Below are 22,400 nucleotides of genomic sequence, written 5' to 3'. Positions count from 1 at the left end.
GAATATTTAACTGCAATGCATCATGCTGTCTCTACCTTACACACACTGCTGCACAGAATATGTTGTGGGAAGCAAAGCAAAGAAGCACCATTGTCAACTAAAGGGTCTGTATTGCTAATAGAGGCAACAAAAGCAGAAGACTCGGTACAGCCTAGGAACAATATATTGTGCAAATAATGTACAGAAACATTGCCTTCAGCAAGGCCTTCCTCACACCCCTTCCCAACAGAATCCCTCTGTATTTACTCTGCAACAGTGAAGCACTAGCACAGTGGTTAATGCTTGCCTTTTTGAAGGGGGATTCAGAATGGGGAGGTCAGTACATCAAAGCTAAAATTAAAAGCAAATTAAAATCTGGGCGAAGTGGAGACACACTGGGTAAGCTTAAGCAAGTGTCTGTTAATAAAAGCTACCTTGCAGGCTAACCCAGGGGTTTTTGTACCCTCAAGAGGCTTACACTTAGCCTAGCATCCTTCGTGGTTACCGTTGTCTACCAGCCCTACAGGAGTCCAAAGCCCTGAGTGGAGGACACAGTAAAGAAGCCTGGCAAAGGGAGCAGCGTGCTTTGCTGGCATTGAAATAGTCTCAAAGTGTGAAGGAAGTGCAAGAACCCAAATTACTGCTTGGTTTAAAAAGCCAACTGGAAACCAGTTGGGACATTCTTTATTGCCCACAGGGAGAGATTCATCATACCTCATGGCAGTGCCTTTGCCAAAACAAAACTTCCAGTGACAGGCCTGCTGTCCTTGGGAGGGGAAGGGCTACCATTTCTGTCATGTATGGTTTACCAGTGCCTGACAGCAGAGGATCTACAGGTCAGTAAAAGCATGCAATGCCTCAGCTGCTTCAGTAGACCTAACTCTGGGAAATAATGACCCATGTGGAAAAAGTATCTTTACTTCACTTCTAGCCAGAGCTAGAGAAGAAACTGAGTAGCTCCCTACACGATATTCAGGGGTACTTATATGTAAGCTTACCTCCCAGCCACTCCCAAGCTTTGCCTCCTCTAGTTTCCACTGACCAACAGGTGGTACCAAGTTCTGTGCTCCTTCAGCCAGGGGTATAGTTCTGCAGTGATCAACCCTGCATATCCTTTCTCTGGTGCAAGGAGCTGCAGCCTCTATGTTAATTTATACCAAACTGTAGAGAATTAATATATGGAGACAATTAATATGTACATGTATACATTAATATATACATGTAACATTAATATTACATGGAGACAGTTTTCTTGTGAAGACATGGAAGTGCCCACATCTCAAAAGAGCACAGCCTGCTCGTAGGATGGCATTCAACTACATGCTGAGAATGAGCACACAGCCTGTGCATGATGCTGCACCTTAAGAGGGTGGAGGTGAAAGTTCTACAACCTGCCATCCTTGTTCTGGCTTATTCAGGTGGAGTACACCTGCAAGAGAAAACTTCCATGTCTTGCTACATAAAGGTTGTTCCAATTGTAAAGAAAGAAACAAGAACCTATACAAGTGCTATAGATTGTAGGAAAACTATAGCTTTCTTTAAGGCACAGTTCAGGCAATCCCTAAAATCATTTTCCTCATTGCTGCCAATATGTGTTTAAAAACAAGCCAAGAACAAATGAAACAAAGAAAAAACAAACCCAAAACAGGGCAATTTTGCTGCATGACCAAAAGCAGTCAACTATGTGTCATCTAATCTGATCTGTGTGGAAGACCTGGCATAAGCACCGTGGAAGCCAGAAGTAAAGGTGAATTACGCAAGAGAAGACTACTTGGAGCCCAGCACATGCAGAAGTCTGTTGACACACAAATAGCACGTTGAGAGATTCACAGCTCTCTGCTTTCATCCCAGATGCAGTTTCTGGGACAAATGAGACATGGAGGCCTTCAAAGCCCACTCTGACATTTAAAAAGTAAAGCCTGTTAAACTATCCAGTGGGCACAGCCACAGGACAGAATTTCTGCTTAACCAGCCTGTTCAAAGTCAACATCTTTCACTCAAACCACATTGTGTTAGGTTTTTGTTTGTTGCTTTTTGCTTGGTTTTTTTTAACTCACTCAGCCATTGCCATCATTTCCTCCAAAGGCCACCAGCATCCCAACCTTCCTGTGTCTTCCCTCCACGTCCATTTTCTTCCCTGAAGATCTGGGTAATATTGTCAGGTACCAAGAATCAAATCTCCTTGGTCTCAGAAATACCATGAGGCATAGAAACATTGACAGATTAACCTCAGGCTGCTGGCTCAGGTTCAGTCATTGAACTGGAGAGGGGAAATCCTTCTCACAGCAGTTTCTAAAGGTCTGAGAAATCCCCGGCACTGAGCACATCTAAGCTATGCTAGGAGCTCATCACCTGTGTTGGCCTTTGTCCAAGAGGATACCATCACATGGGAATTGCTAGTGGCCAGCCAAGTGTCTTAATAAGCAGAAGTGTTGGAGACAACCACAAGAATACCTACTTGTGTCCACTCCCCAGTGAACTAACACTCTTTGACAAGGCCAGGAATGACACAGAGCTGCTTCAGCGTGCTGCTGCCCAGCTGTGCCACCAAGACATCTCTGTTCCTTCCCATGCTGCCAGGTAAGTACAAGCCTGGAGAGTTCTGGCACACACAGAGCTCCACAAGCCTTGCTGAATGTTCAAAAAGGAGCAAAGAAAGCTGCCAGCCCCTTGGCCTCATGCATGCAGTTGGTGAGGACAAAAGGGTATGAGGCCTTGGCTCCGGGAGTCACCAAGGGTATTCTGGCAGCACCTGCTACCTGGGCCGTAGTCCTATATACACTGCCAGGGTAGAGCTTCGTCCTGGGCCTTCTGCGTGTCGCTGCCTGCTTCAGTCACCTCCAGAAGTCAGCTCTGGAGAAGATTAGGATTGAAGCTGTGGAGCCCCCCCAGTCTCGTCAGTCCCCGATGAGTCCAAGCTGGGCTCTGTTCCCCCTGCACTCCTCACGAGAGCAGGCTTAGGGGTATGTGCCTGGATGAAAGACAGGACATCCTCCTTCGATAGCTTCTCTGGGTCTTGCCTTTTCTGAGAGTCGTGCACTCTGACACCTTCCCCCCACTCCCAGAACAGGCGGCTGTAATGGCACATGCTGTGGGCAGAGAAGAAAGCAAGGTTAATGGAGCAGGGGAGGGGAAGGAAAACACTCATCCTAGCCACAAAGGGCACTTGCGATGGGTGCCACAGAGAGATATTCTAATCTAAGGGCTACCTTAGAAAAAGCTCAGTGCTTCATTCAACCTTGCAAACTCTACAGCCCTTAAGGTACAGCAACTTCCAGGCCTAGGAGATTTCCATGGAAACAAACTCGTTAATTCCAGCTTCACTCGAGAAATGAAGCTCAATTCAGTATTTGCTGGAAGGAGACAGGTCATTAGCAGAAAACCTGCCTCCCCCTAAGTTTTTGAGATGATGAAACTGTCATTGCCAGCAATGGAAAGGGCTTAATGAAGAATTTAGAAAATCTGCCAGCAGCAGCAATCCAATCACTCACCACAAACCTCCTAGAATCAGTAAGAGCTGCCCTGTGGAGCTGTGCAAATGAACAGCACTTCACACTGCAGAAAAGCAGCTAGCATCACCCCTCTTCCTCCTCCCGTGAAATAAGCCAGGTTCTGAGAGTTCTGTTCCTACCACCATCTTTCACTTCATCCATCAAGCACAGCCCTCCCTCACTGCATCAACATAGTCCCAGCCATAATGAAAACCGAGCTGCTAATTACTGCCAACGCGGCAGCCTTTAGTTTTGTACAATTACTGACACTTAATATTCATAGCTTATTTAGTGCTTCTGTTCTAACAAAGCAGTACTAGCACAGCGACAAGAGCACATGTCAATGGCTAATTACAGACACATTAGTACTCACTAACCACAAGCATCCCTTCTGTAGTCCCACACAAGCAGCCCCTCCACCTCCTCAGTCATTCATGCATGTTCATGCTGTACTACTTCAGAGCGAATCATAGAATGGTCTGGGCTGGAAAGGACCTCCGAAGGTCATCCAGTCCAACCCCCTCTGCAGTAAGCAGGGGCAGCCTCAACTAGATCAGGTTGCCCAGAGCCCTGTCAAGCCTCACTCTGAATATCTCCAGGGATGGGGCCCCCAACCACCTCCCTCGGCAACCTGTTCCAGTGTTCCACTACCCTCATGGTACAGAACTTGTTCCTAACATCCAGTCTAAATCTGCTCTTCTCTAGTTTGAAGCCATTGCCCCTCGTGCTATCACTACAGGCCTTTATAAACAGTCTCTCTCCATCCTTCTTGTAGGCCCCCTTCAGGTGCTGGAAGCTCGTTATTAGGTTCTCTCTTCTCCAGGCTGAACAACCCCAGCTCCCTCAGCCTGTCTGTGTAGCAGAGGTGCTCCAACCCCCTGAACATTTTCATGGCCCTCCTCTGGACCTGCTCCATCAGGTCCATGTCCTTCCTATATTGAGGGCTCCAGACCTGGACACAGTACTCCAGGTGAGGTCTCACCAGAGCAGAGTAAAGTGGCAGAATCACCTCTCTGGATCTGCTGGCAGTGCATCTTCTGATGCAGCCCAGGATGTGATTGGCCTCCTGGCCTGCAAATGCACACTCCCTGCTCATGTCCAGCTTCTCATCCATCAGCACCCCCAAGTCCTTTTCCACAGGGCTGCTTTCTATCACCTCATCCCCCAGTCTATTGATTGTGAGCATTGTTCCAGCCCAGGTGCAGGACCCTGCACTTACTCTTGTTGAACCTCATGAAGTTCACCTGGGCCCACCTCTCTAGCTTGTCCAGGTCCCTCTGGGTGACCTCATCCCTCTGGTGTATTGACAGCACCACTCAGCTTGATGTCATCTGCAGAACTAACATAGGCAGAACTAACCCCATCCCAACATACTGAGGGAAAAATCCTGTGCCTCTGCTTTTTAAGCCTATTATTCCATTAAGCTTGTTAAGGAAAGCTTAAGGATTCTTAACAGCACTGCCATAAGGCAGGTAAGGAGATTCAATGTGAGAAAAATCAGGAGCTCTATTTCATAGCAATCTTATGCACAGAGGCATAGTCCTGGCTAGTGGTGTTGCTCTTGAAACTCCCTGAGGGCATGTTGTGCAGGACATCTTGGCCCATGACCCCCGAGATGCCACAGTGACTTGGGATTTGTTGTACATAAGATGCAGCCTTAGCCTAGATACAGATAGCCTATCAATAGATACAGGTGAGATTCAGCAGCCACAGTGCTGATCACTGTCCCAATGACCAGACACTCCACCCTCTCCCAGAGAGCTACTGCTACTCCCACTCTCCCTAAACAGCTCCCAGCTATCTACAGCTTATTCCAGAGCCTGAGCTAAATGAGCTGAGATTTGATTTCCAAGTAGCAACAGAGATGCAGCAAATTACAGTTGCTGGTCTCAGTTGCCATTTCCCTTTGTGCAGGGAGCTTCAGTAACTTGTACTCTGCCGCAGACAGGGAAACAAAGTTGTGAGAGGGGTGCTACTCAGCGCAATTAATTACAAAATACACAAATTCAGCTCAGCAGTTTCCTGCAAGCCTGAGAAAGTGCCAGCTTCTGCAGCACACCCTGCTGGTGACCAAGCTGCTTCTGTGCTGCAAGCGACTGCACAAACATACACAGCACACAGCATGCCTGAGCTTCCTTCCAAATACCCAGGCAGACATCCCCACACCACAACACATCCTACTCTTTCTCTCTCTCTCTCTTGCACACACACACACAGAGCTCTCTTTCCATAGCTCCAGCTCTGGCTTGTACCCACTGAAAGGGTGTGATGGCTTCAAAAGGGAGGTCATAGGTTGCTTGACTGGTCACTTTGTTGAAGAAGAATTTCTTGTTGGTGTTTTTGCTGCATGCCATTGTCCAAGGGTCTTGCAGAAGAGTCACAGGGATCAGACAGAAAAACAGAAAAGAGAAAAAACAACAGTGTAAATACACAGAAAGACACAGAAATACAGAGGAGAAAACTATATGAATAATTGGGATCCTCCTCTTACTCCTTTTTCTTTCTCTCCCCCAAGGAGAATCACTTCCCCAGCTGTCCTCTGTTCACTGAGCAAACCCTCTCCACCCTGCATGTAAAAGCTGACACTGCAAATGGGTTGTTTCCATGTGATGTTATGCTGGAAAACATCTTCCTTAATGAAAACTTATGATCTCATTAAAAAGATTAAGTTAGCAGGCAAATGGATGGAATCACTCACACAACAACTAATCAACCAGCAACAGAAAAACCTATCACGTGAATACCTCGCCCTTTATCCAAATCCAAGCTCCACTACAGGCAAACAGTCTCCACAAAGAGTTGGAATACTCCCATAGTTCACCGAGTCACAGCAGGAGCAAGACTGGTCAATACTGTTTCCTTTGAAGATACAGAGGAAAGCTAAGCACGAGTGTTGAGTCTCTCCCTACCGTTCAGAGTCCGCACGATGTAGAGCCCTGTGGGCACAAAGTGCCGGTCATCTCGGCCAGTGTAGGACAGCCGGGGTATCCCTCGTGAGCTCTTAATGACTTTCATCTCCAACCTAAACGTTGAGAGAGGGCAGTGATAAGAGTTCCTGATTCTTCCTTTACCATTGTCTTGCACATCCTCCCCAGTGTCAGAGTGAAAACTGACAGCACCACGTATGACGTGACAAAATCATCACATCCTGGAGAGTTCAGTCTCTTGCCTCCCACACACAGGGCCAGAGAGATCAGCCAGAGCCATCTAGATCAGGTAGCAAACTGAGTGTTGCAGTGAAGGGTCTGTGATGACCACTGAATTACAGAATCAATAAGGTTGGAAAAGACCTCAAAGGTCATCATGTCCAACCTGCCACCCAACACCTCATGACTACTAAACCATGGCACCAAGTGCCAAATCCAATCCCCTCTTGAACACCTCCAGGGATGGTGACTCCACCACCTCCCTGGGCAGCACATTCCACTTAATCCAAAAGGGGTTCCCATTGCAGATATGAACTCTTAATTTTTCAAGCCACTGAGAGGCCACTGACACTTCTGCACCCAAACTCCAGTGCCATGGCTACTCCTGCTGGTGTAAAGCACGTTGGCCATACCTATGGCATCAGAATTTGGGAGGAGGATGCTCTAATTCAGCAGCATTTCAGGAACAGCAGCCACTAGCTGCAGGAGCTCTAACAGCTCCTTCTCCAGGACACCAAGCTGTGTGGTGCAGCAGACACGCTGGAGGGAAAGGAGGCCATCCAGAGGGACCTTGACAGGCTGGAGAGGTGGGCACAAGCCAACCTCATGAGGTTCAACAAGACCAAGGGCAGGGTCCTGCATCTGGGTCAAGGCAACCCCAGGCACAAATCCAGGCTGGGCAGTGGCTGGCTGGAAAGCAGCCCTGAGGAGAGAGATTTGCGGGTGCTGTTGGACAAGAAGCTCAACATGAGCTCTCAGTGTGCACTTGCAGCCCGCAAAGCCAATCAGATCCTGGGCTGCATCAGGAGAAATGTGGCCAGCAGGTCTAGGGAGGTGATTCTCCCCCTCTACTCAGCAATGGTGAGACCCCACCTGGAGTACTGCATCCAGTTCTGGAGCCTCTATTACAAGAGGGATATGGACATGCTGGAAGGTGTCCAGAGAAGGGCCATGAGGATGATCAGAGGGCTGGAGCACCTCTCCTATGAGGACAGACTGAAAGAGTTGGGGCTGTTCAGTCTGCAGAAGAGAAGGCTCCGAGGTGACCTAATTGTGGCCTTCCAGTGTCTGAAGAGGGCCTACAAGAAGGCTGGGGAGGGACTTCTCAGGATCTCAGGTAGTGATAGGACTAGGGGGAATGGAATGAAGCTGGAGGTGGGGAGATTCAGGTTGGATGTTCTTCACCATGATAGTGGTGAAGCCCTGCAATGGGTTGTCCAGGGAGGTGGTTGAGGCCCCGTCCCTGGAGGTGTTTAGCCCAGGCTGGATGAGGCTCTGGCCAGCCTGACCTAGTGTGAGGTGTCCCTGCCCATGGCAGGGGGGATGGAATTAGATGATCCTTGTGGTCCCTTCCAACCCTGACAGATTCTATGACTCCTTAAGTGTAGGTGAGCACATCCCTCCCAATCCTGCACATCAGTATCCCATAACCTTAACGTGCCTGTCACTTACCTCACAAAAATCTTCTCCATTTCCTCCAATCTGTACACTTCCTTCACTCTGCATGGGAAAAAAAGAAAAATAGGATTAAAGAAAAATTAAAGGATCTGAACTGTCCTTTTATTTTTTTTTCTTCCTGTCCTGGCTACAGAGAGCAGCCAAACAGTTAACATTGTACAGCATGAGGTGGTCAGGCATGACAAAGGCTCACCCTTGTCATACAGGCTGCCTCTGAGGTGATTGGGACTGAGCCACCACTATTTCTGGCTCCAAGGCTCCCAGTCCTGACCTGGGTATTCAAAGGGAGAGGCTCAACCCCACATCATGCCACAGATGCCACGTGGAGTAAGTGGATGGCCCTGATAACTCAGCAAGCTCGGATGGGGAGCTTCAAATGCCCTGGCATAGTGGAAGTGATCACCAACAGGCCAGAGGGTGCTGACTTTGGAATGCCACCAGAGCAGACAGTGACCCGTGCTGAGGAGGCTCCCCCATATAATGATCTCCCTGACAATGAGAAGGGCTATGCTCTATTTACAGATGGGTCCCGCTGGCTTGCTTCCTCAGTCTTATGCCCCAGTGCTTTACTGCTTTTGGCTTGAGAAAGCCTGACAGCTGCATGCTCATGGCTCTGTTGCTGTAAGCAGCACACCGGCACCCTTGCTGCTAAGGAAGTTGTGCATTTTTACCTCAAGCTGAATACACAGAACAGGAAGAACAATGGAAGTCAGCTGCTTTTGTTCTCCCATGAGATAAATTCACCAAGGTCAGCCCCAGGCCTCAGTATGCTGGCCTCACAGCAAACTGCGCAACCTTCACTGTTTCTATCCTCAGGGGCACCCCAAACTCATTAGTTACCTTGAGGGAAAAAACAGCTTTGGGGTTTTGTTTATTCCCTCTTTGTTTATTTAATTAGTGAAATTATTCAGAACCATCATCCTTAGAATTATATCAAACTGCTTTTGGTTTTATTTTTCCAAGACACAGAAAGACATTCAGAAAGTTTCAAAAGCACTGTCTCTGATCTGACACCCCAGCCACCCTTTTCCCAGACACTGCTGCAAGCATCAGGGCTTCAAAGAGCACAGCTGGAACATCTTTTCACAAGAGCAGCAAAGGACCCCTCTACAAACAGTTTCTACAGCTCTCCTCACTTCACCTTCACCTCTCCCCAACATTCTGAGCTCCTCCAGTTACTGCAACTGTCTCTGAAGTTAACCTAAGATCCTACTCATTATCTTTCATCAACATGAATAACATTCTCTTCCCAGTCCTCCAGCTTCTCCCACAGTATGACAGCACTTCTAGCTTCTGAAATAGAAACTGTTTTGTCCACAGTACCTATCTGATACTCAGCACAATGATGCTCTTATGGTTCACCACAGGTGAATTAAAGATATGAAAGGTCAGGAGGCAGCCAAAGCTGAAGCCCTTTATCAGGAACTTTTCTTGTAACTAAAGCCTTCTACTCAGGATAACCATTTGGAGATTGTAAATGCTGGTCAGTACTTCATTTATCTACTAGCAGACTGCGTCTCTGAACAACTGCTGACCCTTCAGGGCAGACAAGGACATAGAAGTCTTTGCAATGATCAAGCTGAGTGCTAGACCTACAACAGCATGTACTTGACATCAGCAGAAGCCAATCTCCCTGTGATGAAAACATGACTGTCAGATACATGAAGGAGGACATGACTTCGGCAACATCAACCTTTATGTTAAATATTTATAAGCCACAAGAATAGAATAGAATTAACCAGGTTGGAAAAGACCTTTGAGATCATCAAGTCCAACCTATCATCCAACACCATCTAATCAACTAAACCATGGCACCAAGCACCCCATTTAGTCTCTTCCTAAACACCTCCAGTGATGGTGACTCCACCACCTCCCTGGGCAGCACATTCCAATGGCCAATCACTCTTTCTGTGAAGAACTTCTTTCTAACATCCAGCCTAAACCTCCTCTGGCACAGCTTGAGACTGTGTCCTCTCGTTCTGGTGCTTTTAGCCTCTTTCTGTTGAGCATAACAGAATCATGAATTCCAGCTCGAGATTTAACTTCCCTTCGGCTCCTGATCTTCATCCTCCAACACAGTGAAACCAAAGCACACCAGGCTGAAAAGAGTAATCACTCACCGGATGGGGTTCATGTCTGGCCGGCTAGGTTTAGAAACAGCTTTGACAAACTTCTCTGCCAGCCGAATCCTGAGTGAAAACAGAAGAATCCTGCAATTCAGCAAAATCTTTGGTACAGCAGTAAGTAAATTTCAGCAGAGCAACAGATTAGATGCTTCAGAGCATGCAGAGTGCCTCTGCTGCTAGCCAAACAGGCACCGAGCAAGACTTTTCCACCCTGTCCTCCCAGCTCTATGCTGAGTAACACTGGCTGTAATCCATTAGGAATGAGTTTCCAGAGCTTCCTCTACAAGCCCACATGCACCTGGACTAGTAGGGACATCATGTCCCTGGAAAAGGAAACACAGGGCTCATTCCTTCTCCCTCAGCCAGTGATCAGCTATGCTCCTTCACATTCCCAGGATGCTCAGCTTATACTCAGACTACACCTGACTCACCCCAGAGCAAGAAAGGAGCGAGACCTGCTGCTCTGCATAGCCATGGTATGGTTAGAAAAGGCTATATGAAGTGGATTCATTCACAGCTCACCTTTGTAGCAGTGTTTCAGCTGCATGCACATGCCTCCCTGCATTCAGCATTCTGTTTGGAGAGTGAATGCTGCTCCCAGTCACTCCCACTTGAGCAGGAGAAAGAAACTTCTCCAGATCCTACATACCTCTGGTTGAAATGCTGCTTTTGAACGTCATTGCCATTCAGCACCAAGACATCAAGGATGTGGATGGCACTGATTTTTCGCTGAGCTTTCCCCTAGAGAGGGAAATACAGAGACTTACTACACAGACAGTTGCTGCTTCAGCTTTAATTTATAGTCCATTTTCTGAGAGGACATCATTCTCTTCTAGCAAGAAAGCCTACAAGTTCCCTGCTGCCCATTGCACAGTGGCATGTCATTCTCTGAAATCTGGGGTATCTCAGCTACACACTTGTCTCAAGGAAGAGAGGGCAAGCCCATAGCTGCCACCACCAGTTCTCTGTGCCATATCAGGTACCACAGCACAAAGCCCAGTGCACTACTGCAGCATCCTCATCTGAGATGCCAGGGGACTGGCAAACTCCCAGACAGCAATATCCTACACTGTGAAAATACCAGCAGTGTGCACATATGGCCAAGAAGGCCAATGGCATCCTGGCCTGTGTCAGGAACAGGGTGGCCAGCAGGAGCAGGGAGGTCATTCTGCCCCTGTACTCAGCACTGGCTAGGCCACACCTTGAGTGCTGTGTCCAGTTCTGGGCCCTTCAGTTGAGGAAAGATGTTGAGTTGCTGGAACACGTCCAGAGAAGGGCAACAAAGCTGGGGAAGGGTTTGGAGCACAAGCCCTACGAGAAGAGGCTGAGGGAGCTGGGGTTGCTTGGCCTGGAGAAGAGAAGGCTCAGAGGAGACCTTCTTGCTCTCTACAACTACCTGAAGGGAGGTTGTAGCCAGGTGGGGGTTGGTCTCTTCTCCCAGGCAACCAGCACCAAAACAAGAGGAAACAGCCTCAAGCTGCACCAGGGGAGGTTTAGGCTGGATGTTAGGAAGAAGTTTTTCATAGAAAGAGTGATTGGCCATTGGAATGGGCTGCCCAGGGAGGTGGTGGAGTCACCATCACTGGAGGTGATTAGGAAGAGAATGGATGGGGTGCTTGGTGCCATGGTTTAGTTGATTAGACAGTGTTAGATGATAGGTTGGACTTGATCTGAAAGGTCTCTTCCAACCAGGTTAATTCTATTCTATTCTACCATGAGAATATACCACTGTGAATATACCATGGGGCCTTTTCCCCAAGGCCTGCAGTCACTATTGAGCAGTTAGGTACCCCACAAGCCACAGAAGCCATTAAGTCACATTGTCAGTGTCAATGCATGCAGGGCAACACCAGTATGTCCAGGTCCAAAGTGTTTCCAAAATAATGTTAAAAGCTCCTCTCTACAGCAGTACACAGCAAGAAGGAAATTCATCCCAAATAGTTCCTCTAAAGATCATATGCAAAGGAAACCCTTGCACCTGGCACACACGGAAAAAGTACTCTGTACTATCTTACAAAGAATGGGTGAAACTGCTTGTTGTATTTGCAGACACTTGGTAAGGAAGAGAACAGCCTCCTACCTCTCCTTTCAACTCATGAACAATCTCCACAGAGAGAAGGGTATCCCGTGGCAGCTCAGTTTTCAAATCCAGCTTTGTCCAGCGATCTGACTGGCGACCATCCCAGGTGTAGATCTGTGATTTCTGTGTGAAGAAGACAGATTCAGCCAAAACTTCATGACAGGAGGGGTAGAGGAGAGACCTCTAACTAACTGTAGAGCAGCCCTCAGAGAATCTTTTTGTCCTAGGCTGTCACAGGCAGTTTCTTTGTCAGAAGTCTTAAGGTAAGAACCTTGATCTCTGCAGTAAAGAGCAAAAACACTGACTATGTCAGTGAGTCTTCATACCCAGATACAGAAACAGAAATGGAACACCTTTAAAAGGATAGTGAAGATAATTGGAGACAGCAGCAAGAGTAAAGGTCTCTATGTCAGTTGCAATTACAAAACCAGGGTTAATTAGTGTGGAAAGCAGTGAACTCAAGACGAAATAACTAGCATTCTCAGGGACTGCTGATCCTTTCTGGCCTCTGAAGGCAGGAAAGGATGGGATGAAACTGCAAGGCAGAACAGTAGCATTGAAATGAGCCAGCAAAACTCTTGGACTGTTCTCAGCACCTACCCCCATTCCCAAGAGGAATTTCTGCTCACTTCCAGACACCATGCACCGGTAATCTAACACATGGCGGATTTTCTCCAGCGTAGTGGAATTCAGAGGAGTGGGTTTGTAACTGAAGGTATCAATGTCCATGCCCTAAAGCACCAAGAAGGGGAAAGCCAGAGTAGACATAATACATCAATATGTATCATAGTATCAGTCAGGATTGGAAGGGACCACAAGGATCCAACCCCACTGCCATGGGCAGGGACACCCCACACTAGATCAGCCTGGCCAGAGCCTCATCCAGCCTGGGCTTAAACACCTCCAGGGATGGGGCCTCAACCACCTCCCTGGACAACCCATTGCAGGGCTTCACCACTCTCTTGATGAAGAACTTCCTCCTCACATCCAGTCTGAATCTCCCCACCTCCAGCTTCATTCCATTCCCCCTAGTCCTATCACTACCTGAGATCCTGAGAAGTCCCTCCCCAGCCTTCCTGTAGGCCCCCTTCAGATACTGGAAGGCCACAATTAGGTCACCTCAGAGCCTTCTCTTCTGCAGACTGAACAGCCCCAACTCTTTCAGTCTGTCCTCATAGGAGAGGTGCTCCAGCCCTCTGATCATCCTCATGGCCCTTCTCTGGACACCTTCCAGCACGTCCATATCCCTCTTGTAATAGGGGCTCCAGAACTGGACACAGTACTCCAGGTGGGGTCTCACCAGGGCTGAGTAGAGGGGGAGAATCACCTCCCTAGACCTGCTGGCCACACTTCTCCTGATGCAGCCCAGGATCTGATTGGCTTTGCGGGCTGCAAGTGCACACTGAGAGCTCATGTTGAGCTTTTTGTCCACCAGCACCCCCAAGTCTCTCTCCTCAGGGCTGCTTTCCAGCCAGTCACTGCCCAGCCTGGATTTGTGCCTGGGATTGCCTCGACCCAGATGCAGGACCCTGCACTTGGTCTTGTTGAACCTCATGAGGTTGGCTTGTGCCCACCTCTCCAGCCTGTCAAGGTCCCTCTGGATGGCCTCCCTTCCCTCCAGCATGTCTGCTGCACCACACAGCTTGGTGTCCTGGAGAAGGAGCTGTTAGAGCTCCTGCAGCTAGTGGCTGCTGTTCCTGAAATGCTGCTGAATTAGAGCATCCTCCTCCCAAATTCCGATGCCATAGGTATGGCCAACGTGCTTTACACCAGCAGGAGTAGCCATGGCACTGGAGTTTGGGTGCAGAAGTGTCAGTGGCTTCTCAGTGGCTTGAAAAATTAAGAGTTCATATCTGCAATGGGAACCCCTTTTGGATTAAGTGGAATGTGCTGCCCAGGGAGGTGGTGGAGTCACCATCCCTGGAGGTGTTCAAGAGGGGATTGGACGTGGCACTTGGTGCCATGGTTTAGTAGTCATGAGGTGTTGGGTGACAGGTTGGACATGATGACCTTTGAGGTCTTTTCCAACCTTATTGATTCTGTGATTCTATGGTCATCACAGACCCTTCACTGCAAGCGTCTGACACCACACAGCTTGGTGTCATCAGCAAACTTGCTGAGGGTGCACTCAATGCCACTGTCCACGTCACCAACAAAGATGTTGAACAAGACTGGAGGCAAATGTAGCTTCTACACAAATCAATAATCCAGGAATAGTTTCTCTAGCTCTTACTTCCTAGGGGGGAAAGCTCTGTTTATACAAAAATCAGCTCAGAAGAAGCTTCTGGGTAAGGTCTCACCTGGATCAGCTCAAAGAATTTGGACTTGGGATCTGAAGACGAAGGAGCAACACGAGCCTGATCAGGAATCTGAAAATAAATCCAAACAACTGCTGATAGCCTTATTCTTTGGCATGCTCATAGGAACATCTCTGCTTTCAAGACAAAACATCATGGCCCCTAGAACTCTTGCTTTTAGGATTCCAGTTGCTGGAGAGTTCACCTGGCAAATAAAAGGTCCTGTGTGTTCTGCAAATTTAATGTATACATACCATGTCTCACAGAAAACAACAGGCAACTTCAGACAGTTTCAGACTAAATCTTTGATCTCATGTATATTTGCATTAAATACTACTTCATCAAAGATGGATGTATCTATTGCCCTACTGCAGGCAAAATCTCAGGAAAGAGAAACTGCAGGTACATAAGCAAGACCTTTTAGAGAGCTTCAGTGCTTGGGACCCAAGCTCACTCTGATGGAACATTCTCAGCTGCAGCAAAAGCAGCCTGCTCAGTTAAGCCATACACATAACGAATCAAAAACATTCTATTTGCTTACATAAATAGCTTGAAACAGTCTCTGACTTTCCCACAAGACAGTATATTAAACCTTTGGCTAGAAATGCTATCTGTATGGCAGCTCCTCTCTAGTTTCACCACAGCAAAGACACCTTAACGACCTCTCTAACTGGCAGCTTACCCCCCATAGCTGGAGGCACTCCTTTCGGATTTCAGCCTGCCGTGGCTCAATCAGTGTCCTAGAGGAAGAGAACAGACTGTTAAGATGGTGAAACACCTTTGCTCTTGCAGCATTACACATCTTGACCCTACAAAACTTGCATCTTCCCGTGCTGGTCTGGGAATGGCAAATACACACCATGCTCACACAGACGAGGGTGCTGCCTTCCCTACCCATCCTCCACCCATCTCCACGTTTAGCTTTGTTTCATGGTCTGCAGTACTGATTAGCAGCCACATGGAAGCCTTCTCAAGAAGGGTGATAATAGACCATCACCTTTCAGGACTCCTTCACCCACCCACACCTGTCTTCAAATTAACTCAGGCAGAGAGACAAACAGCTACTCAAAAGCACTTATTCACTTTCCTGGCCAAAGGACCAGTTCAAATCAGGAGCCTACTAAAGAAGGGTGAGGCAATTAACGTGTAGCAGGCTAAGTCAGTCCTTGCTGAAAGCCAAAGGAATATACTCACGTGTCCTGAACAAAGGCACGAATTTTGGCAAGTGCCTTTATTTGAACCTTGCAGTGGCTGCAAGAGAGGACAAGTTTTAGTCAGAGAGCAAGTTAGTCACCAAGATTTTTCTGTGCTGTTCAAAACAAAGAGTGCTGAGACAACAGGAGGATGCCAGTATGATCCTTAGAGCAGCGATGGATCATTGCCAACGCGGTTTAAAGTCACAGGAAGACCAAGGGAAGGAACTAAGCAATGGCCTCCTTTCTTATCTACTGTGGTAGTTTCAGGCTGTGCCTGGAAAAATTTCCACAGATCTTGAACAGAAGGTGGTAGAATGTAAATAAATTACCATTGGATGTAAAAAGGAAAACAACTGTAAGGTCTAAATAATCCCATTGGACAGATAACAAACATAGAAGCTAGATCTGTAAACTAACTTTCTCTCTTTTCAGCTTCTTCCCTCTGGCAGATATTGAGTTCTGCCTTCTGCTGGCTTTGCTGACCTTGAATGCATTCTTGTTGTGGTCAAGTAACTAAGAGCAATTCTCTGCTCTTTCTCTTGTCCTGTGTACAGGGGGGTAGGAAAGGGAGCAGGGAGGGGGAAGCTATTGGTAGCCCCCTCATTTGCCCAGGGGGATTCTGTTGCTGTTTAAAAATACCTGTAAATATTGTGTATTTTGCACATATTCATTGCATTTTATATTTAGATTGTAGTTTTGCTTGTAAATACAGCTTCATTTGCTTTCCAACTGAGCTGGTCTGGCAATTTTATGTGGGGGGTAATTTCAACCCACCACATCGACACAGTACTTGGAGGCCAGGCATTCACTAGCAGCATAGAGCATTTATCTCTGCACAGGCTCCCTTCTCCCTTCCTATAAAAGACTCTCAGGAAGCCAAAGCAGAGCAGTGTGGCAGCATCAACAACTATCCCAACAAGAGGCTACAGGCTGGGGTCAGAGTGGCTGGGAGGCTGCCAAACAGAAAGGGACCTGGGGGTACTGATTGACAGCTGGCTGAACACAAGCCAGCAGTGTGCCCAGGTGGCCAAGAAGGCCAATGGCATCCTGGCCTGCATCAAGAATAGTGTAGCCAGCAGGAGCAGGGAAGTTATTGTGCCCCTGTACTCAGCACTGGTTAGGCCACACCTTGAGTCCTGTGTCCAGTTCTGGGCCCCTCAGTTTAAGAAGGACATTGAGACTCTTGAACACGTCCAGAGAAGGGCAACAAAGCTGGGGAGAGGCCTCAAGCACAAGCCCTACTAGGAGAGGCTGAGGGAGCTGGGACTGTTTAGCCTGGAGAAGAGGAGGCTCAGGGAAGACCTTATTGCTCTCTACAGCTACCTGAAGGGTGGTTGTAGCCAGGAGGGGGTTGGTCTCTTCTCCCAGGCAACCAGCACCAGAACAAGAGGACACAGTCTCAAGCTGTGCCAGGGGAAGTTTAGACTCGAGGTGAATAGAAAGTTCTTCACAGAGAGAGTTGTTAGCCATTGGAATGTGCTGCCCAGGGAGGTGGTGGAGTCACCATCATTGGAGGTGTTCAAGAGGGGATTGGACGTGTCACTTGGTGCCATGGTTTAGTAGTCATGAGGTGTTGGGTGACAGGTTGGACTTGATGACCTTTGAGGTCTTTTCCAACCTTACTGATTCTATGATTTTAACCAGTCCACAGGCAGCAGCGTTTGCTGCCCACAGGCACTCACTTTTCGTTGGAGCGGACGACGTAATCACAGAAATCCTGGTCGCCTTTGATCACATTCAAGGGGACAACCAGGTTCACATCCACGTCGGAGTTGCGCAGCTGGTTGAGTCTGATGTTCACCGTGAAGAGGTAGTCCCGCACATCATCAATTCCGAGCTTTAGTCCTTTGCATATCACATACCTGCAGAGCAAGGCGCAGAGAGCATTTGGATTTAGTTTTCCCACACAGCCAAGTTTCCTGTCACACTCCCATTATCAGGACAGTTTCCTACATCCCAGAAATTCTTTCCTCCTGGGTATCCCCATGTGTGAGAGACTAAATCTTGTCTCTCTTGATGTGACTCAACAAAGATAAAATCACCTTTGCTGCTGGCCCAGACAGTAGCTGATGTGTATCGGGCAGACACCACCAGATAACGACACTCTGGAAGGTGCATAGATAAAGATTGCTCACCAGACTGCAGCTGCCCTGGAAATAATGGGCAGAGGCCACTGCTATCCATACTCTCTGGAATATGCATATTCACCACCTGGACTCATACCTAAAAACTGTGTAAAAGATCTGAGCAACTACTGGCTCAGAAGAAGGAAAAGACCTGGACAATGCTGCTGAGAAGGAAAACATGAGAGAAGGAAAAGCTCAGGGCAATGCTGTCCAGAAGAAAAATGGAGAGAATACCAGGAGAGAGAAATGACAGAGACATCACCATGTAGCCTGGAAAAAGCAGACCAAGAGGAACCCTCTCTCCATGTCCTAAGTTCCACGTGCTGCAACTCATGGAGCTGAAGAGGCTGCTCAGAGGACAGCACAGCCAACAAGGACATCTCTCCCCTTCCAGAGCTGCAGCACCCTTCCTCCACAGACCCAAACTCTTGGGAGGTGAGGGGTGTGGTAATATAATTCCTTTCCTCTTCTCTCTCCCTCTTCTCTCTCTCCCTCCTTCTGATCCATCCACTTTATTCTGTTAATAAATAGCCTGGCTGTTGATATTTTGGCCTCGTTTGTGCCTCTAGTTTCATAACAAGGGAATATTCAAGAGAACTGAGTCTCCTTCCCTCTCTGGACCGAGACACCAGGAAGGTGCAGTCTCACCTATCACAAAGTCACTATACATTTTCTATGCTCTGAAAAGAATGGGAAACTCAATCCTTTTGAAAAAAAACACAGATCTCCCTCAAGTAGTAGACAATTTCTGCTAAACCATACAGGTACAATGCTAACACATATAACATGCTCCAGCTTCACTGGAATTGCAGATTGTAATCATTTCATGCAAACCCAGGTTTGTTATACATTCAGTTCCACTGCTTTGTCCCCAGAAGGGTAATCTGGGAAATATATTCTTTACCTTGTCAAATATCATAATTTGCTAAGTATCTGAAATGTTTCCTCCTCCAAGAGAGTCGCCAATTGTGGCAGGTCACAGAGCTTCCACTAGACTTACCCAAATCCATCTCTCACTGTATTTAGGGGACAAGGTTTCTTTAGGAGCCACCCCTGCTCAAGAACCTCACCTCTCAGAGTTAGCAGGGCGGCTCGTCACAGGTTTAAAGATGCACACTCGCTCAAAGCAGCAATACAGCAGATAAACAAGTCCCACACTGAATGGAGTAAACAGGTCAAAGGTTTTGCAGACAAAATGTCCTCCTGGAAAAAAAGTATGAAACACACTGATACCAGCAGATTACAAGGAAACCGAGAGATATCAGGCACATCAAGAACTCTTTTCTGCAGAACTGTTAAGAGTGGGGGTTTTCACAATTAAACAGCATCTAAAACACATTCACCAACGAGGACATTTAGGCTCTGTGAACCATCTTCCCCTTATCTCTGAGGTAGAGAGAAAGGCATTTCCCTGACCAGCATCAAATCAACATGCACACTGTCTCACAAGCAAACCTTCTATCCATGCCCTATCCTCACCTTCCAGGTTCAAACTGTGCTGCGCAGCATGCTATGCAAAACCCTCAAAAGAAGGGTGTGACAGTTTAGGCTGTGCCTTTAAGAAAGGATAGCTGCAGAATTCTCCATCTGAATGTTTGGGTGTAAAAAGGAAAACAAAGATTAATTCTAAACAAATTTAATTGGTAGATGAGTGGGATGTAGTTTTATGATCTTACATTCTGTCTCAGTCTGTTTTCTGTCTTTCTCCTGGCATGCAGGCTGACCCTGGACAGAAACTGGTAAGATAATCAGCTAACTTCTTAACAACTGCTTTGAACTAACTGAACTTCTCCTAACATTTTTCTCCTTTTCTCTTTTCTTCTAATAAACTAGAGGGAGAGAGGTTTTAGGGGGAACCCGAGGTGGGATCCTCCTCAGGAGGATTCCTATGTTGCTTCTTTTCTTGTAAATTCTTGTATAATATCGTCAATACTGTGTATTTTTGTATGTATTCATTGCATTTCATTATTGCTTGTAAAATACAGCCTCATTTGCTTCTCTGGCTGAGTTCAGCTGTGCTTTTTGCAGGTGCAGTTGGGCTAAACCATCACACCATAACAAAGGGGAGCTCCAATATGCACAAGAAGAAACCTCAGGCTAAAGGAGAAAGCAGATGTTACCCAAACAGAGTAACTCATCATTTAGAAAGAGTCTTTGTTGCCTCTTAGCCTTCAAGCAAGATTCCAAATTTCCCCAAGCAAAAAGCAGCCAAGTCTTACAGAGCTATGATCTACCCAGAAAGGAAAGACTTAAAGAAGGTTGGTCCTTCTACCATATCATGTTTGAGAGTACTGCTAAATAGAACATTGCCTCAGGTAATTCGAAACATAGGGCACAAAATAAATGATAACATAATGAGTATTTGTATCTTATGCATCAGTACCACATGCTAACTAAGCTCAGCAGAAGAGAGGAGCCATCAAAATCAGGCAGAACTATACCATCCATCATTTGGCAGCAAGGAGGTACAGTTAAGACTATGTGAGACATCATCTTGTTCCAATCACAGAGATGGCAGATTTAAAGGAGAAAAGCTGTAAGTTAGAGAGAAGGATGAAGTGGGTAAACATCACTATCTGTTCCAAGCAGCCTGCTAGAATATTAAGGAAGGAGTTGGTCCAGCTAGTGCCATAAAACTCAGCTGTACTGCCCAGTTCTCACACTGGTGACCTTACTCCAAGACAGCCACATAACGTAACACATTGCAAGAGCTTTAAATGAATGTGTTTTACCTTGCGCTTTTTAATTAAAAGCAAACCAGACACAGATAATTTTCCTTTTCTGCCCTAGCCCTGTGACAACCACCTCAGGATGTACACACATACTCTCAATTCTGTGACACTAAGCCTCACTGAAGAGCAGACTTTGTGGCATGTTAATACTAACTGTACAGCATCCTTCCACACTGCCACTCCCATGTTAGAGAAACAGGAAGAAGATTAAGGGACAAAACATACCTGTCCGGACAATGGACAGTGCTGTAAGAAACTGGCAAAGCATCAGCTGTTTGCTTAGGATTTCTTGCAGATTTTCCTGACCCTCCACTGAGAAACCCTGCAAAGCACACGGCATATGATTAGGATCTCTACAAATCAGTTGTACAAAGCAAAGAATTCTGTATAACTAAATCGTGGCGATTTCTGTTCCTTAAAGATAAAAAACAGCGCCACCAGGAATTTCAGTGGCAAGCTTGGAAGAATTTCATGTTCTACCTACAGACACATGTCAAATACCCTACTGCATGCAGGCCAAGGTATCAGTTTTGTTCACTAGCACAGGAAGAAAAAGAAATGGACCAACCCCATCAGCCATTAAGAAATGCACTCCCTTCTGATCAGTATTGTCCAAAACAAAATTCCGGAAAGCTGTAATGTTCTCTGGACGAGTGATGTCTCCATCTCCATCAATCCCTCCCTCTCCTAAGAGGAAAAAGAGAAGACAATTACTAACCTGTTTGTAAGTACAGACAAAAGATCAGTGTGTGCAGATAACCTATTGTATTCAACCGCCATTTAGTGAGGAATTACTCAGACCTCGATAGGCAGATGAGCGTGAATACATTCCCTCGTTCACCACCAAAGATGCTTGTTAATTCAGCAAAATTATTCACACTGAGTGGTCAGGGCTAAACAAAGACATATAATAATAACCATGGTTAAATGGTAAGCTCTACATTAGCCTTAGCAAAACATGAAACATTCACTGCCCTCCCCTGAGATGAGAGCTGAACACCTGACAACATAATGTGCTCATCCAAGTAGGAATGACAACAGAGCTGAACCTACTAAAAATGCACGGTTCAACCTCACTGCACAGCTCACCTGTTACTAATGTGTGTTTACAGACAGGGCAAAATCATTTACATTCTGCACTGGCCACCTTCTACCAAAGAATTCAAATCATTCCAAAGAAACAAAACACTGATTTCCACACAGGATACGATCTGGAATTTAAAAATGCAACCCACAAAAACCCACCCTGTGAACAAGGGAAAGGGAAATAGGATTTGTGCATGAATGTTCATACCATTTTCCCACATAGTTTGTTGGGGTGGGGGGGTGTGTGTGTGTGTTTGTTGTGGGTTTTTCTTAAAGAGAGGCAGACTGTCCTTTAGATTGGTGTTTCAGGAAGCTAATCTAAGGTGTATTCTAGAGCTCAACAGTTCTATCCTTGAAGAAGCCTGAACTTCTATTTGGTATTAGTCCCTATAAATCTTCTAGAACTACAGCTTCTATTAACTGAACTGGAGGACTAGAAAGCAGCAGAGATCAAGATGCATGATAGTGCTTTGATAACTAAGCTCCTCATCAATCCTTCTGTCAGTAAGTGAAGTGACACTAGAATTTGTTACCATTCTTCAACACACAAATATCACAGCAGTCTACTTCCCTCCCATCACTGGAACAGAGTTTGTACACATTTCACGAGACTACAGCATAACAGACAGAAAGGGATCAAGAAAATGCATCACAGCCTTTGGGCTATTCATTTTTACAGATAT

General features: G+C 46.7%; 1 protein-coding gene across 3 annotated transcripts in view; it reads right to left on the bottom strand.

Moving 5' to 3' along the window:
* Positions 1-145: 145 nt before the first annotated feature.
* CMTR1 (cap methyltransferase 1) overlaps positions 146-22,400 on the bottom strand; it is a 36,126-nt gene continuing 13,871 nt past the window's right edge. For 2 of the 3 annotated variants that reach the window (XM_068157470.1, XM_068157464.1), the window contains exons 10-24: positions 21,200-21,318; positions 20,857-20,953; positions 18,970-19,102; positions 17,456-17,635; positions 15,772-15,828; positions 15,260-15,317; positions 14,581-14,649; positions 12,881-13,012; positions 12,281-12,403; positions 10,850-10,941; positions 10,195-10,263; positions 8,069-8,116; positions 6,380-6,492; positions 5,727-5,835; positions 146-3,068 (exon numbers count right to left, since the gene is read on the bottom strand). In XM_068157470.1, coding sequence (XP_068013571.1) covers positions 2,843-3,068; positions 5,727-5,835; positions 6,380-6,492; positions 8,069-8,116; positions 10,195-10,263; positions 10,850-10,941; positions 12,281-12,403; positions 12,881-13,012; positions 14,581-14,649; positions 15,260-15,317; positions 15,772-15,828; positions 17,456-17,635; positions 18,970-19,102; positions 20,857-20,953; positions 21,200-21,318 — 1,625 coding nt within the window. In that variant the 3' untranslated portion in view covers positions 146-2,842. Of the gene's footprint in view, positions 3,069-5,722; positions 5,836-6,379; positions 6,493-8,068; positions 8,117-10,194; positions 10,264-10,849; positions 10,942-12,280; positions 12,404-12,880; positions 13,013-14,580; positions 14,650-15,259; positions 15,318-15,771; positions 15,829-17,455; positions 17,636-18,969; positions 19,103-20,856; positions 20,954-21,199; positions 21,319-22,400 lie in introns of all 3 variants that reach the window. The other variant, XM_068157479.1, reaches the window with a different exon arrangement.

This window comes from Melanerpes formicivorus, unplaced genomic scaffold (genome assembly GCF_026170545.1).
Source record: "Melanerpes formicivorus ecotype bairdi unplaced genomic scaffold, bMelFor1.0.p_v2 SCAF_2, whole genome shotgun sequence".
NCBI lineage: Eukaryota > Metazoa > Chordata > Aves > Piciformes > Picidae > Melanerpes > Melanerpes formicivorus.
The sequence above is the reverse complement of the archived record's forward strand: the minus strand, read 5'-3'. Positions and strand labels throughout refer to the sequence as shown.